The sequence below is a fragment of the Bombus fervidus genome, chromosome 10 (genome assembly GCF_041682495.2).
Source record: "Bombus fervidus isolate BK054 chromosome 10, iyBomFerv1, whole genome shotgun sequence".
NCBI classification, from domain to species: Eukaryota; Metazoa; Arthropoda; class Insecta; order Hymenoptera; family Apidae; genus Bombus; species Bombus fervidus.
In genome coordinates this window covers 2128969-2146100 of record NC_091526.1, presented here as the reverse complement: position 1 = coordinate 2146100, position 17132 = coordinate 2128969, and the positions used below count along the sequence as shown (strand labels likewise).

Genomic DNA, 17132 nt, shown 5'->3' with positions numbered 1-17132 from the left:
CATAATTGAATTCAGGAAACAACAAAAAATTTCTTTTTTTTCCCCGAAATTATTAGTAACGAGACAGAGAGAGCTATAAGCAATTAGAAACTTCGGGAAACAAGCACGTGCACACCAGAGCGCCTCCGTGTATGTAGAACGGGCTCGCTAAAGTATTCGAACGCAGTCTTCGAAACACGATAACTTTAAAATTGCTTTAAAATTAAATCGGACGACTTGAATGTTTTTCTGAGAGGTTAGAAGGATTAGTCACCTGGATAACGTGTAAGACAAATTTTAAATAGGCTATTTAAATTTAAACGACATTTTTATCTCGAACATTTTGAACAAGTCTTCAAAAGTAAAAGTTGACTTTAATTTTTTTCTTCGTGATTCAGATCGATTCCCAAAACATTTTTACGCGTCGATTAATCGTTCTAATTTCTCTAAAAAGCTTAAAAGTGTTATTCCGTTTCGGCGACTGCGTTCCAATACGTTCATGCGTCATATCGTACATGTGTATAAGTCATATGACATTTGATATAACGTATAGGTCATATCAAAAAGATAACGACTGTGAAACGCAATACTGCGAAAATTCTAACAGATACAGTAGTGGACAAAAGTTTAAGACGAAATGAAAGAAATAAATAATTGATTTACTTCCCATAAAAAAAAAATATAAATACAGTGTTCTACTTTTCGTATTAACTAATTAGACATTTGTTTGTATACTTACAAAAAAAGTTTCATTTTGATATTTTGCTCAGTAGCTAAGTTATAAGAAAGGAACGAAATCTGTATAATATTTCGTCGGTCAAAAGTTTAAGACTAGACAAAAAATATTAATTTTTGGTAAGAAAATATACACAATTTTTGTTTCAATTCAATATTTTGTCCAATATCCGTCATTTCTTATCACTTCGGTGCATCTTCTTGGCATAGAATCTATTAATTTTTTACATTGATCTACCGTAATATTACTCCAAGCTGTTTCAATTGTAAATTTCATTTAAATTTTTCGGTTTATAACCTTGTACTGTCTTTTTTATGATGCTCTACAAATTCTCGATTAATTTAATGTCTGATGATTGCGACGACCACGACAGCACGGTAATATTTTTTTCTTCAAAAAACTGTTTCACAACCCAAGCCGTGTGCTTTGGATCATTATCATTTTGAAAAATAAAATCATCACTCATATTGTTGCGTGCAAAAGGCAACATTGTATTCTTGAATATTGTGTATATTGTATTGAAAACGGTCCATAATTTCATTGATGCGACATATCGGACCAGGGCCGCTTCGAGAAAAACACACACACACACCACAACGTTTTCACCACCGTGTTTAAGAGTTTTTAAAACGCACTGTGTTTTCAAACTTTCGCCACTTCGACGTCTATCGAATTTTGCCAATCTTCGTTTGTCCAATGCTTATGAGCTTTAGCAAATGCAAGTCGTCTTTTTCGATTCCTAGAACTCAGCAATGGTTTCTTTTGGGGTTTGCGTCCTCTTAGGTTAAATTCTTCTAATCTTCTCCTAACAGTTTTAGCACTAATTTGTGTATCGTTTTTGTAGTTTATCTGCGCGGCGATATTATTTGCACTACGAAAACGATCCTTTTCGCTCGATCGATCAATCCGGCGATCCATTTTCGGCGTTGTTTTCCGTGGTTTTCCGTTTTTCGGTTGATCGCAATGCAAGCCTGCCTTTAAAAATTTATACCAAGCTTGCTTATAAGCCGTTTCTCACCTGTTCTTTATATTTGCTATTTTGGTGAAGGTTTCACTTTGCTTTCGCAGCGTTTACGATTTCCTCCCTTTCGTTTTCAAGTAAATTCTTTGATTTACCCATTGTCTGTTCCTATCTAAATGAATTTTAAGCAATAAAAGTTACACCGAACAATGATTTTGACATTCCAGAATCAAAAATGTTCAAAAACTATACTCACACTCACGTTTTACACAGATCGTCTTAAACTAGTGTCCACCGTTTACAAGTGCTAAGCGGTAAGCGACTACATTGTTTGTTTCAAACATACAGCTATGTTATTCGAAAGAGACAAACCGAATAGAAGAAGGATATGCGTATAAGATGCTTGTAATCCGGTTTACAAATCATCGTCTTAAGCTTTTGTCCGCTACTGTATGCGATTTTCGAAAACTCTAATATCCAGCACAGCGAATCCACGACGATGAAAGCGTAATCATAATCGTAAGTAGAATCGGTGCTATATGTAATTAAAGTGGATAGAAAATCTCACTGTTGTGTCGTAAAAATGTTGAACGAACGAAAAAAAAGCGAAAAGAAAAAGAAGAAAAAAGATTTTCTCGCGTTACACTCACGTCGTTATATTCTCGCAAATGGATAATATATGTTTCCCAACGAGAAAAGCAGATTTTACAAGCATCCGTTAACAATTTAATGTTATTTCATGTAAAGAACATGTGAACGGTAAAAATGAACCAAAACTAATCTATTTCATCTTTGTACATAATAACGCGTAATCGCAATTTAAGGAAAGATATATCGTAATAAACCAATATACAATACAAAACAGAAGCTAAGAAGATAGAAAAATTCGATGTATGTATAAACTTACCAATAACGCGAAGCTACTTTAGAAAGATCTGCTAACAGAATGACTGTTTTGTGAGTCGGATATCTCATAAAGAGATAAATATAGAGAGAATATTACACGTATATGTATAATAATACATATGTGTGTATATTGATATTTCATTCGCTGCTAATGTTGTTGTTCATGAATTACGAGATATATGACAAAGTATCAAAAACTTGTTAAAGTTATCAAAGAAATGTTCCGGCAAAAATTATTTAATTAAAAGGAGGACATGACGCAATTTATTTTTTTGCAAATCCAGTGATGGCGGAGATTTCAAGGTCAACTTAATTTCTTTAAAAGGAAGGAACATATTTTTTAATAAATGAAATTAATTATCGAAACAGGTAAATGAGTTACGTTAAATAGGAATGTAAAAAGCGATATTTTAGCTAGTGATAATATTGCTTGAAAAAAGAACAGCGCGATTTTACAAATTTTGCAGCCGACGACTTCACGTCGCTACGTTCCCGAAGAGTCTGTATTCCTACTGTATATGACAAGGTGAAATGGCGAATGATACGAAGGTGTAACTCTCTTGTTCGTAAGACGAAGCAATTTTTCGCCACGAAGTCACAGTTTCTAAAGAGTCAATTCCTCCCATGATTCTATAAGCACCCGAAAGAGAAGTGGAAGATACGCGCCAGAAAAGATATCAAGGAAAAGAAACGGAAATCTCAATCAAAGGTCAAGAGGCAGACCAAAAAGCAGTTGAGATATTCCCAGATTTATTTATTTTGTTCTGATTATATTCTGATCGGTTTGTACTATTTCTGCATCGAAATCTGCTTAAGGGGTATCATGTCTGTAAGCATGAAACCGGAATTTGCCTATAGATGACCCTAGCTGATAATGTAGTTATCACTAAACTGCGTCATTGATGCTAAAAGTCTTTGTTGACATCTCACACACATTTTCGACTCAGAACGATACAAGTTTCATACAACAGCATAGTTTGTAATAGCGTTGAACATATCGAATTTTGTGCCTGGAAACTACGATTTGCGGACAGCATTGATTTTCTGTTACCATTTGAAGAAAACTGCTGCAGAATCGCATCGAATGCTTGTCGAAGCTTACGGTGAGCATGCTCTTGGTAAATCACAGTGCTTTGAGTGGTTTAAAAAATTCAGAAGTGGCAATTTTGACGCGAGGAACGAAGAACGTGGAAGACCACCGAAAAAGTTTCAAGACAGAGAATTGCAAGCATCGTTGGATGAGGATGACGCTCAAACGCAACAACAACTCGCTGATCAATTAAACGTGACACGAGAAGCCGTCTCCATACGTTTGGAAGCCATGGGAAAGATCCAGAAGGTGGGAAAATGGCCAGATACAAAAGAAAGTCATTTCTCCACCGAATTGTGACTGGCGATGAAAAGTAGATATATTTTGAGAATCCTAAGCGTAAAAGCTCATGGGCGAACCACCGACATCGACTACAAGACCAAATCGCTATGGACGGAAGACAATGCTCTGTGTTTGGTGGGATCAGAAGGGTATGATCTATTATGAGCTGTTAAAACCTGGCGAAACCGTTAATACTGAGCGCTACCGACAACAAATGATCGATTTGAATCAAGCTTTGCGTGAAAAACGACCAGAATATCAAAAAAGGCAACACAAAGTAATTTTGCTTCATGATAATGCACCATCAGTCTCGCTCGGGCAACCGAGGCGAACAGATGTGCGTAAGCAAACGTGTGCTCCAGTCAAGTGATTCAGAGAAGTGCTACGAATAGTGATAGTGACAAACAATGCAACAGCAGATATCAACGATCAAGATTGCAACCAATGGAGACAAATATTACATAAAAGGGTCGTCAGATTTACCAGGCTTACAGCAACAACAACAAAATAATAACAACCAAAATGATATGGAAATAGAAGAAATGGAAGAGCAGCGGAGACAGGAGGAGTGCAGACACGACAACAAAATAAGTTACCAGGACGAAAACTGGAAGCTAGCAAAGACTAGCAAAAAACGTAAAATAATTCCAGGCACAAATGCTGCAGGAAACCCAGATACAGGAAAGCAGCGATGGCTGCAAGAATTACCTTTAAGAAACTCCTTCAGCTCACTAACGGAAGAAATAGACAATGACCCGACAAGCAAAACCACAACTAAAACACCTTACATATCAAAACCACCACCAATATTTGTTGAGGCCCAAATAATAGACCCGCTTATTGATCGACTAAACAATGTAGTCGGGAAGGATAACTACACAATAAAACAAACAAAATTAGAAGAAGTAAAAATTCAAACAAACACCCCAGAAGTTTATAGGAAAGTGATAAATGAACTAAAGGAAAAAAATGCTATATACCACACGTACCAACTCAAAACAGAAAGGAGCTATAAAATAGTTATAAGAGGTTTACATCCAAAAACTAACACAAAAAAATTAAGTGAAGAATTAGGAAAAATTGGCCATGAAACAAGAGCAATAAACAATATGACAAGATACGATACGAAGCAACCATTGCCACTATTCTTAATAGAACTGGAACCCAGAACCAATAACAAGGAAATCTATGAAATCAAAAAAATACTAAATACAATTGTAACAGTGGAACTACCACGCTACAAAAAAGATATACCACAATGCATGCGGTGTCAACAATACGGACACACAAAAAATTATTGCAACAGAAGCCCGGCATGTGTTAAATGTGCAAAAAATCACCTAACAATACACTGCCCATACACAGGAAAAATAGAAGAAGTTAAATGCTATAATTGTAACGGAAACCACCCAGCCAGCTACAAAGGATGTGAAATAAGGAAACAAATACAACGTAAACTGTTTCCTCCACTTCGCAACAGATCACACAATGACCATCAACCACAACAAAGTATAACGGATAACGAAACAACATTGAAAGCACAACAGGAACTAAACGCTATAAGCAGAAACATAGATCCCCAAGGTAAACGAAGCTACGCACAAGTAACCAAAAACATTAGCAAACCAACGCTTGCAATCAATCAGAATGAAAACAATAACATCGAAGACGTTACAGACATCAAAGAAATGCTCAAACAATCCATTAAAGGTATGGAAATGTTAGGAAAAATGGTAAGTGATCTAAACACAATACTAAGACAACAAGCACAACAAACAACAATCATGTTACAACTACTCACTAACTTGCTAAGTAAAAAATAGAGATGGACATTTTGAAAATAGCAGTCTGGAACTCCAATGGCTTGCAACAGCGAGCCCACGAAACTAAAATATTTTTGTATAAAAATAATATTGATATACTACTTGTCTCAGAAACACATTTCACCCTAAAAAACTACATGAAAATACTGTACTACACCATATACGATACCAAACATCCCTCAGGTAAAGCACATGGAGGAACTGCAGTAATAATAAAAAATGACATCAAGCATCACTTACATAGTCAAACAAATCAAGAACACCTACAAGCAACCACTGTGAGTTTCAGAATAATAACGAATCGTTAAATTCTTTGATATGGACTTTTACTCCGAAACACATTCATACAGGAACGCGGACCATTGAAATTGAATACTTTTCTTGTTGTTAGTATTTTTAATGAAGCTTTTATACCTATTTTAAAAATACTGAACGTTATGGGAATCATGGTTGATCGCGTTCGCTGTCAAACGGGACGAAACTCGGATCGAACGCTCTGAAATCCGAGCTTCGGATGCTTCAAAGGAAGCGAGGACTACACGAACGAACTTCAGAGAATGTACATTTTGAAGTGGAGGAAGGTCCATTGTATGGGGCAGGAATCGCCGATTGAAAATATCTAAGTATACCGTACCATTATGTGAATAAAACTGCATGAAACTTTACTCAAAACTTTAAACGCGTTTTTCTCGAAACTACTTTTTTCAAGCTGGCGTGCATGATATCTCAAGTTCTACCGAACCGATTTATTTGAAATTTTGCGTGAACCTTCTCTATACATCCCTCTGTCGCTTAGCAGATTAAAGTCAAAAATTTTAATTTTTAACTATTTTTAAAAAATTTGGAACTGTTAAAAAAAACGGCCACCATTTTGTGAAAAATTTTTTTTGACTTCTCCGAGGTAAAGGCGATAGCGACATCTTTACTGATTAAGAATCCGTTGGATTCCTTGTTTCAGATGACCAGAAGGGTTGGAACCATGCAAGCCAGGACATCCCTTTTTTGGACCGCCCACTTTACCAGCGGATAAATTTTCGAGTTTCGAATTTTTTTTTAATTTTTTATATATTTTTAAAATATAAATAAACGAATGATAGAAAAATGGATAGTAAAAATATTCTTTTTTTCTACAGAGCTCGAAAAAAAAAAAAAAAAAGCGGACGAAATTCGTCTAGACTAGAATACCCCCTTAATATTTGTCATCGTTCAAAAATATAGTAAACGATTAATTTCTTGTTTTCTTTTTTTTTAGACAATTTACAATTAGCTTCTTTATCGCACGATTTTCTCATTCTCATACTTGTCTATCTCGGATAGAAAAAGTAGATATAAACTTTTCCGTAAAACCGTACTATTAAATAAGTTCTTGTCTGTAATAGTGTGCAACCAAGCAGAGCAGATCCTTAATTTTATAGGCCCTTGTATATTATTCTGATATATAAAGAGAATGTGAATATGTAAAGAGAAATATATTATACATATTATATATATATATATATATATTAGGGTGATGAAAAAATGGGTACATAACTTCTAAAAGATAGTTAGTACCAGAAATGAAATAATACTGTTCACGCACTCTTCCATTGAATTCTGATTGTTTCACGGTACAGGTGCTGCGTCACCCGGCCAAGTACCGAGTTTAACTAAAACTAGCATTGACAAGAACCTATTTAATTGTACGGTTCTATGGAAAAGTTCATGTCTACTTTTCTATCCGAGATAGACAAGTAAAAAAAAGAAATTAATCGTTTACTATATTTTGTTTAGAGAGGAAAAGAGAATATTCTCTTTCAGACGATAATGAGTCAATGGATTGACGCAATAATTTTAATATTTTTCTATATTTTTTTATACACCGTTCAAGTTTAAACGATAACATCATTGTGAAAGTTAAAATAAAGTTAAATACTTTTTTTTGCCATTACTTTCTTCAAACACGCATGATTAATGCAGCCGAGGCGGTGTAGTGTCCAACTTTACCGACCAGAACCCCACGATGGTTCGCTTAACGCTCAACAGGGATGCGCCTGGACTTCTTTCGAATTACTGCCGGAGCACTCCTGTCCGTCTTCTCCCATTTTGGGGAAGTCGTTCCTAGGTTAGTCCGGGCATTTGGAGGGACCATCCCTTTCAACGCTATCCCCTAGGCCGTCGTGCAAAAAAGCCACACAGAGTTTTCCCAAGCGGTACCCATTTAAGTACTATCCATGGCCAGCGCTGCTTAACACTAAACCTACCGAGCTCGGTTTCATCATTAATGCAGCCTGAAGAAAGCTTATTCTTCAACCGATTCATTGCCTTACACTTTGCTCGTAATTATAAGCGAAGGATATTACATTTCTTCTTCTACTTTATTTGTTCTTCAGTTTCCATCAACCGGCTATCCTGCACATTGCGTTCTTTCGTTATTCATACGCTTTGAATGTTACAATTTTCATCGCTCATATCCATATTTTCAAGAAGAAAAATTTTAGATACGACACTTTTTCGTTATGCATCCGATATTGTAGAAACTACTTTTTAAAAAATATGCCAACTACGTCTGTATCTTTTTGGTAGTTTTATGGTATTCGTTATGCATCTATCACTATCAATTACAGGTAAACAATGAGAACTGGTGGTATCCATTGAATTACGGTTTGTTAAACCGCAATTTGGATACAGGCACTTTTTATAACGATTATTACTTGGAAATTTCTGACATCCTATTTTACATGATTAAATAAAACAAGCTAGCAAAACTATATAGAATTATGCGTTACACATTTGGACAACACGATTACGAAATTTCATATGCGCGATGTAAACACTTAATATACGCAAAAAGCAAGCAATATCTGGCAAATTAATTTTAACCGATACCTAATTATCTTCGATGTCCATCGTATGGTGAAGCATCGTGTCGTAATTCCCGCGAAAACTGACAATTTTCTCTTACTCGCTATTCTCATTAAGTCCAAGTGGTTTATATAGAATATAGATCGATCCCGATTATAAATATATCGATCATTGAATTAATTATAATTCCTACCGTTCCAATAACGTTGATATCTTATTCTGTACTGAATCGATAATATCGCAAGTGATATTAAGATGGTACGAGGGGCTACATAATCCAATTTTTAGTCAAAGGTAAAACATTTTTGACGGATAGCCAACTAACGTTCTTTCCTGTTTAAAAATGTTTTACCTTCGGAGCAGACTCGGCGAAGTAATCGGTAACGCAGTTTTAATCCTCATAATGTAGAATTTTGTAATTATGAACAAACTTATCGTTATATATATAAAAGATATACATTTTGTGATGAAAAGTGAATATTTACCGAAAAACTTATAGTTGGTTTTTCAACAGTTCCTACACAATGTTGAATTAATATTTTATATTATTCCACGAATATAGTCACAGTGTTTGCTTCAAATTAAATAACAAATAATAAATGCGAGAGTTGTGCTTCTTTATTATGTTATTTTTTTCTTTCCATGCTTAAAATACGTTACGGTTATAAAAGCTAAAGACAATAAGGCTTGAAGAATTGAGATGTTTCCAAAACCCATCTTATAAACAGAAAGTCCATTTCCCAATGACCATCGCTAATAAATCCCTAGCTATATAAAGTTTTAAGATTGTGCAAAATAGGTTTGCGCTTATTTTTAAACGTATCTGGTGCACAGCCTGTTCGCCTTCTCAGTACCATACCCTTGTATCGTAAATTTCTTTTCGGAATAAACTCTCCATCGTTACATTGCCACGTTTTAGTCATTTTGAAGCAAGAGGGTAGAACAATTTTCGAAGAACAGAATCATTCCGACGGTCGACGAGGAACTTTCAAAGAACCGAAAATATCAATTTAGGGTGTTACTTGGGTGTATTGTGTATGCAGTGCGCGTAGTGCGTGTATTGTACGCGTAGCGAGTGTTGTATGCAGTGTAATTGTATTTATAGCCACATTTCTAGCCATATTTATTACAATATGTATACATTTAGAGAACTTTCGGACATTTGTTCCGGTGCGGCAGACAGTAATAGCATAAAAGCGCCAAGTTTATACGCCGAAAAATATCTCAATAGGACTATACCCAGCGCAAAGATATTTCAAAGATAAAACGAATTCAGCACGACGATCCGGATCTGGCAGATAGAACATTGCATCGTATTCGAGAAAATTCGAGAAGAAATAATCTTTGCAAATGACGACAAATCGGAAAATTTAACGCAACTCCAGTTTCCCCGTGAGGATATTATTTGCTGATGAGACAACATTTAATAAATCTGGAATAACAAATATACGTAACGAACATTTCTGGGCACGTGAAACTCTATACGCAGTAAGAGATGGTTCGTGTAGAATGGTGTACCATCGCATTCTACCAACGCAATGCAAGAGCACTTGACCAGCTGTTTTGGAAACAGCTGGAATTACTAGAATTAATGAAGATCTAATGAAAATTTTTCATATGAAATAAGAGAATTACGATAAAATGTATGCGACTTCTCTCTTTTCTTTCCTATTTTTCTTTTTTTTTTTTCTAACTTTAACCTTCGTTTCCACTTACTTACTTAAAGCTGGTCTTTAATTTTACCTATTTTTGAGATGTGACAAATTGAAAAGTAAATTGCATAAGTGAAATAAACACACGGAAATCATATATCCTTTTTTCACATTTGATGTTATGTATACGCAACATTGTGTTTTAGTAAAATATCAATTAACAATTAAAGTAAGTTATCGACGATAAATGTATTCATCTTTAGTAAATTTTAGTGGATCGTAGTCTTCTCTACAATGCTATGCGACAAATTCCGTTTCTACAAATAATAATTTATAAAAAGTAATTTTTCTTATTACATCCTAATATACATTACAGGCTAAAAAATTATTTAGTTCTGGGAAGGTTAGTATGTAACATTCGATTAGGAAAGGCAATGGAGTTAAAAGGTAGCGCAAAAAGCAACCGTATACGGAGTTCGTTAAAATCGAAAAAATTGATTGCACCAAAAGTGGAAGTGATTACGGAAAATGTTTTTGTACCGATAACAAAGACCATATTTACGAAGAAACGTGGTGATGCAATGCAGTGCAATTTTTCCGTACCAAAAGTGGAATTCGTTAAGTTATACCGAAGTAACAACGGCGCAACGATGCCATTATTAAAGAAACCATGTAGCCTTCTAGTAAAAAGCTGTACAGATCCAATACCTTATCCGAAACAGGTTATTTATCTAAGCTGAGTTATTGTTTTTCTCGTCTTTTCATTTTTGATTTCTCTTACGCGCATATAGATACAAGATTTCTAAAATTAAAGACAACATTTTTGAAAGCAAACCTCTATCATCAAAGAAAATTATATTTACGCTATCATAAGTGAAATTTCTATTTGTTTTTTTTTTTCTTATATATATATATATATCAATAAAATCAAACAAACGCAATTAAATGTTTTACCGCTATCTAATATTAAATAAAAGGCAAAATAGTTATTGTTTGTAACGGTTGCAAGAACTGTATTCTCGATATTACTATTTCAGACGATAATATTAAAACAAAGTTCTCATAGGGTGAAATTTCATCCATAATAGCCTTTTATAGCCTAATATGCAACGTTAATGTGTTTTCAGACTAATATAATAAGTAAACACAAAGTAGAAACCTCAGGAAAACGGTTGCGTTCGATTAATAAAAGTTACAGTTTTGTAAACGATAAGAAAGTAAATTTCTCTCAACAACCAGAAATTAAAAAGCAACAAATATTGATATTTCCTTCATCGATTTCTGATCTGCCTTTGACTTCGTTCAAACGTCACTCTCCTGCAATGGATGAAAATGTAATTAAAACAAGTAAACGGAAGAAAATGGATAAAATTAATGAGAAAACAAGAATTGGCAGTATTAATCGCATCTCATTGAATCTTCCAAGAACAAACGGTAATGATAAAAAATTGAAATTACACAATTCAGAAAATGTTATTCGTCGATCGCAGAATGATACTACTCGGACTAGATGTTTGTCATCGAGTTCTAAGGAAAAGATACATCTGATGGAAAACAATATCTTAAATAATTCAATTATGCCAAGGAATACCTCGAATGTTTCAATTACATTAAGTTCAGCAATACCAACAGCGACCACGAAGAGAGAAGACGTTGAAAAACAATGTATTTTTGATCCTTATTGCGAATCTGTCTTAGAAAATATCGACGTAGCCATAAGAGGAACAATTTCTAATAGTATCATTAATCACGGGGAAGGATTAAAGTATCCAATTACGCATATCGAATCGGAAGCCTTTAATCAACTTCGATGTACCATGTTTGATGTTTCGACATCAGACAATTTTTTAAAAACGAACGGACCCGATACGATAGACACTATGCATAGTAAAATGTTGGCTACGCGTAATTTTCGGCATCATTCTCGAGAAAACATTGGCCATTCGATTCTATCCTTTCTTACGAACAATCGATCTCAATATCAGGATAGTACAAACTCGAACAACAACGGCCGTACGTGCAAGATAAAATATTCTTGGCAGGTCATTGGTACAAGTTCGCAAACATCACAGACACTTTTGGACAATTTAGTTAAGGAAAGCAATCTTCTCGATGACGAATCAGTCTGCAAATGTAGCGTTAAATATTCTTGGCAAATTATTGGAATCGCTACACAAACTTCTCAAAGAGATTTCACCGTTTCAGAATGTCGATCGGCTATTTCATTTTTATCTGCAAGAACAAATACGATTTGTCATCCTATTAAAGAAATGATATGTGACTCACCACCAACTGCTACAGTTTGGCGAAAGGGTAAAAGATTTATTATATTAAATAACCAATACACACAAACGTTTACTCATAAAGAATGTCAGACGGTTTTTACGGAACTTTACAAAAAATACCAGAATTAAAAGTTATCGTTCACTTCATATTGAAAGTATTGAAATCAGTGGTAAAAGTAAAACAAAAACATTGTTATGTTCAGTATTATACTATACGAAAAACCTATATATTATCCATATGATACATATCTTGCATTAGCTTCTAGTTTAGTTTTATTTTTTCAAATCGAACAAAGATTTATTTATTTTATTAGAAAATAATCAAAAAATTTTCAATCTTTATACATACGTAGAATATCTTATATTAACTTTTATCTGGAATTGTTAGAACACAAGTAATCAATTTAAATTTCGATTTTTGGTACTTTACGATACAATACCATTAACAAAAACATAAACACACCTTTATTATCATCGCTACATGTTATTTGGAATGTGCTTTATATTTGAAGTTATATTATTTAATTCTAAAACATAAATAAAGTGTACGTATTAAGTTTACAAATGAATAGTAATTTACAGAATACAAATTAAATTGGATTACCCAAAAATTCAAAGTTTCACTTCATTTCATTCATGCGAATTACTTATGATCTAATAATACCAACCAAAGATTATTTTCTATTTCAATTCAGATGAAAAGTTTTTAATTCATCCATACATGTCACTTACTTATACGATAAATTCAAATGTAAGAAACCTGCAATTATATAAAAACAACAATGTTGTTTTAGACCATTTAAAAATACTTGGAAATAGTCGGTAGAGATGGAAAATTGTACAATTAGAGAGAATTATAAGGTATAATAAAGGTACATACACTTTTAATTTATAACTTGATACTTTCATAGGTCATCGATATTATGCGATACAGTTTTTAGTAATATACAATGCAATACCATTAACAGAAACATAAATACGTATCTTGTAGTCATCGCTAAATGTTATCCGGAACATCCTCTGCACCCGCAGTGAATGCATTCCACTATTCTGCCTTCTTCGAGTTTGCCTTTAGGTACTCTACAAATACAATTTGTACCAAAGTTAGTATCCCTGTGTTGTATACAACGTAGACAACACAAGTTTTCGTATCCCACTTTCTTCCACTTGGCTATCAAATTTCTATCTGCTATATTTTCGTTCAGGCAATAATCATACAATTCTGAAAACATAGAACATATAAAAGAGTAAATAACAGCGAGGAAAGTAAGGAAATGAAACAATCAATGATACTTTACCGCGGCTTATCGCTTTCCGTCTATAATATAAGTCATATATGTATCGTGATTTCTGATGGTGAATTTTAAATATGGGCCATAAAGATTCTTGTTTTCGCTTGCCCTCGTGAGGTTCCGTTTCAGCTACGATTCAAACATCGACAGATTTGAATTATTTCAAAAAATACACTGCTCTGAATAATTTTGGACTCAAACACATTTAGATTCCCCATTATCTCTTCGATATTTCCAAAAAACAAAATTAGCATTAAGTTTATATTTTTTCTGGACTTCGAAAGAAAAAAATATTATTTGTTTTGTATCTTCAATTTTGTTTTATACTATAATATGAAATTATATAAACGATTTTGTCAATTTTTATTTTAATATTATGAGAAGTCTAGAAATAGAGTTGAGTTTATAATTATTCGCAACATTATATTTCGTATAAAAAATAGAAACATTTCGTTATCAACATAACCTTCTAGTCATAACCTGCATTTTCTTTTTCTTCTTACCTTCTCGCATTTTCTGTTCTAATTCTTCTAGCGTCGGTTCAATTAATTCCCAACCATCTGGCGGAGGTTTCTTACTTCTACGTACTTTGGGCATTTTTAATTCGCATCAGCGTTACCACGAAAAGTATACAATATACAGTTTACAGTAATGTCAAGTCGTAGAGTTATACTTCCGTTACTTGCGCACTTGTGTATCTGTGTTGATTATGCATAGCTATAGCTACGTTACTGCCGTGACGAACAAAGCAACCGAATAATGGCGGCATGGCGGCAAACTACAAATGAAACACCGTTCTCATATTTTTTTTAAACAGTTTCTTTTTTCAGAAATATCAAGATAATTCAATATTGTATAGAATAAATATAGAAGAAGAGCGGAAGAAGAATTAAAGAATAAGAATGGATGAAATTCTAAAGCAAGATGAAATAAGTTATCATTATCATTTAAAAGATATTTGGATATATTAAACAATTATTTCTATACACGAGCATTCTCAACCTATAGAATATATTATCTTTGATTCTTATAAGGAACAATACATATATTATGCACCGATGAGTAGATTAATCTCCTATAAACCATATGTCTAATGATATTGTACACTCACCTACAAAAGAAGTGAACAATTTTTCGTTTTCCTGTTTACAATTTTTTCCGATTTTGAGTAGTTTGAAGGCAAATTCGACTGGTCTAGAAGGTTTACTGAACGGGATTGGATTTAGTTATATAGTCAACACTAATTTTTCAAAAGTTCACCATTTTATTTCAAAGTGATACGAAGTGTGTAGTTTATAAAACAATAGGAAGACTCGAAGAGGATTTTACAAGACGCAAAAAATCGCAATCGATTGCAAACGCCATCGTGTTTGAAGAAGAAGAAAGCACGCGCGCTCGATAGTTTATTATCGACATTCAGAAAGATATTCACAAAGAATGCCACGAAACATTCTCATTCTGTGTCAGCAACTTCTTTTTTCTACCATTGAGCTTTTTTTATTATTTGAGAGAATGGAGGAGTCGAAGAAGAAAAAGTCAATAGATGATCTGGAAATCGCTGTGTTACGTTCTCACGAAACGTTCTAGACTGACTGTCGGTTAAGAAGAGCATCGACGATCCTGAGGGCTTGATTGATTCCTAGTAGCGCGACCAGTAAGAAATCGGTTGGTATATACTGCTCGTTCCATGGTTGATGTTTGGTGAAAAGAAAAAAAAATTTGCTTTCCTTTCGGACACGGTTCATCCGACCTCTAGTTCTCTGAATTATCGGCCGATGTCGTTAACCTCGTTCCCAGAGACTTGTTGATGGTTTTTCAGGTTTATACGTGTATTTTATTTTCTGTAACTTATAACGACACGTACAGACTCTGGTCACTGAACTACAATCAAGTCTAACATTTTCAGTATTTCTAATTTTTTTATTAAAATTAAGCGACGTGGAACAAGGAGATAATAAATTAAATAGTTGCTATACGTATATATGTGCATAATCGTCTATAAACAGTTTAAACAACCAATGATAATTTGTCCTTTATCCGACATAATATACATACGAATATGCGTCTCTGACACATTACAAGTAGAAAGATGAAATTTCTGCCTGTGGTTGAATTAATTCGGTAACCAGGAACTGAATATATTTTTTTAACAGTAGTCGTGATTTCGTTCACTTTTTTTACTAATGCCCAAATAACAGTGTATAAAGAAACGTGTAAAATACATTACTATTATACACAATTGTAATAAATTCTGTTAATGTTTCAACCGCTGGATTATATAACGTATAGCATACGTCGGAAAGTCTTGTACAAATACAAAACTGTATATAGTGCAGTAGCCTGAAGGAGCGTTCCAGCTTGATCTCTAAGATTTACATGAAATAGATTATGGTTTCATTTCATTTTACTGCACTCGATAGGATCCAAGTTTATAACATTTTTCTTCGCATCTGGAATCGTTTAAAATGTAAGAGCCGAACGACCTTGTTCTGTCCAAAACAAGACCTTTCTTGGTGTTGGCAGATATAAAAAGCGATGGAAGAGAAGGAGAAGCAGCAACAAAAGGTACACAGGCAGAGAGCATATGGAATTACCCCGAAATCGCGGCAGCTCTGACATAACGAGGCTTCGATCTCCAGGACGAAAAACGAAGAAGAAGCGCACAGAAAAAGCGAGCTGATTGTTCTTACACGACGCTGCGACGATTCCTCCTCTCTGAGCAGAGCCACGATGAAGAGAGTGTCAGAGAGGATGGCGATCTAAGTTCAGAAACAAAAGGATCGAAACAAGATTTCAGTTTGACCGCTGAAAATTCCTTAAGAGGGTCGCTCGGTGATGTCGCGAAGAAGAAATTGCGTTAAAGGATGTGGAGATGGCGAGATTCCGCGAAATCCAACATTGTATAAAATTCGCACAAAGTCTGGGATAAAATTTCGAGCGAGCAAAACGAATCAAGGAAGACACGGGCGCCCGTGACTCGGAGATAAAAGCGAAAGCCTTTCGGTGGAAATTCCGTGAAATTAGTTAAAAATTGAAAGCGGCAAACTGGGGACATTATATAAGTGCAACGAAAGAATTACAGAGGAAATTTGCATCAGTGTACATATCAGTGTACGCTGACTTTTTAACGAGATAATGTGTAATATACAGTCCTGTGTGCTACTGGATGTTATAGCTTTCTTCATTACGATACGAGGTAAATTAGCGGACACATTATTGAACTTGAGACTCGTTGTGGCTCTCGTGCATAGGATGCTCCTTAAGTTCGTGTAGAGAAGTTTGCTG

The 17132-nt window shown here is 34.4% G+C and overlaps 2 protein-coding genes across 2 annotated transcripts; one reads left to right on the top strand and one right to left on the bottom strand.

Annotated features, from left to right (window-relative positions):
- The first annotated feature begins 10331 nt into the window (after nucleotides 1–10331).
- LOC139991316 (uncharacterized) lies at nucleotides 10332–12768 on the top strand. Its single transcript, XM_072011276.1, has 2 exons — nucleotides 10332–10953; nucleotides 11398–12768. Exons 1-2 carry the CDS (start codon nucleotides 10705–10707, stop codon nucleotides 12682–12684), a joined length of 1536 nt encoding a protein of 511 aa, XP_071867377.1. The 5' UTR covers nucleotides 10332–10704; the 3' UTR covers nucleotides 12685–12768.
- Nucleotides 12769–13437: 669 nt separating this feature from the next.
- On the bottom strand, nucleotides 13438–14552 carry L(1)10bb (BUD31-like protein). Its single transcript, XM_072011275.1, has 3 exons — nucleotides 14351–14552; nucleotides 13854–13976; nucleotides 13438–13777 (listed from the first exon to the last, which is right to left on the bottom strand). The coding sequence occupies exons 1-3, from the start codon at nucleotides 14442–14444 to the stop codon at nucleotides 13560–13562; spliced, it is 435 nt and encodes a 144-aa protein (XP_071867376.1). The 5' UTR covers nucleotides 14445–14552; the 3' UTR covers nucleotides 13438–13559.
- Between the last annotated feature and the right edge of the window lie 2580 nt (nucleotides 14553–17132).